Source organism: Crocuta crocuta, unplaced genomic scaffold (genome assembly GCF_008692635.1).
Source record: "Crocuta crocuta isolate KB4526 unplaced genomic scaffold, BGI_CrCroc_1.0 scaffold267, whole genome shotgun sequence".
In the NCBI taxonomy this organism is placed as follows: Eukaryota; Metazoa; Chordata; class Mammalia; order Carnivora; family Hyaenidae; genus Crocuta; species Crocuta crocuta.
Genome location: NW_027531899.1, coordinates 1,866,902 through 1,867,689, shown reverse-complemented (window position 1 = coordinate 1,867,689; position 788 = coordinate 1,866,902). Strand labels below are relative to the sequence as shown.

The following is a 788-nucleotide window of genomic DNA, read 5'->3' as shown; positions in this document are numbered from 1 at the left end:
ATTGTTCTGCAGGTTTGGATCCGGGAGAATCTATGAGTTGGGTCTCTGATTTGGCTGTTATGGAAGACGCGATGGGCTTGCTTAGAGTCTAGGGGCTTAGAGAGGGGTGATATAGGGGTGGCTTTGGAGAGGCCAGGTGGGCTGAGGTTTGCATTTCGGGGAGAGACCTGGAAACTGACATCTGGGGGGTCAGGGAGAGGGCAAGTTGGAGGGGTGAGTTTGGAGTCCTAGGGCTCCAAGATTTGAAGGCTCAGCCAGGCCTGCAGTGACCCCACTCCCACCCCCACCCCCCTCCCGGCATCCCCAGAAGTATGATCCAGACCTATACCGCATGGCTATGCCCTGTCTGTGCGCCATCGCAGGGGCCCTGCCCCCCGACTACGTGGATGCCTCATACTCATCCAAGGCCGAGAAAAAGGCCACAGTGGATGCTGAAGGCAACTTTGACCCTCGGCCCGTGGAGACCCTCAAGTGAGAGGCCTGGGGGCAGGAGCAGGGTGGGGCCTGGGGGCTGGGGGACGGAGAAGTTTTCGGACATGGAAGGACGGGCCCGCGCTGACCTCTGCCCACCCCATCCCCCGCATAGTGTGATCATCCCAGAGAAGCTGGACTCCTTCATTAACAAGTTTGCCGAGTACACACACGAGAAGTGGGCGTTCGACAAGGTTGGCGTCAGGGTCCTCCTCCCACCCCCCAGCACCCCCGTTCCTGCCGGCCTTCCTCAAGACCTCACCTTCCCCCAGACCCAGGTCTCCCAGGAGGCTCCAGATTTCCCTGAAACACCAAAC

The 788-nt window shown here is 59.9% G+C and overlaps 1 protein-coding gene across 1 annotated transcript in view; it reads left to right on the top strand.

The window, feature by feature from the left end:
- The window catches only part of RYR1 (ryanodine receptor 1), a 115,724-nt gene that overhangs the window by 53,559 nt on the left and 61,377 nt on the right, over nt 1-788 (top strand). The window contains 2 exon segments of the mRNA XM_077773631.1: nt 308-471; nt 587-665. Of these exon segments, the coding sequence (XP_077629757.1) occupies nt 308-471; nt 587-665 (243 nt within the window).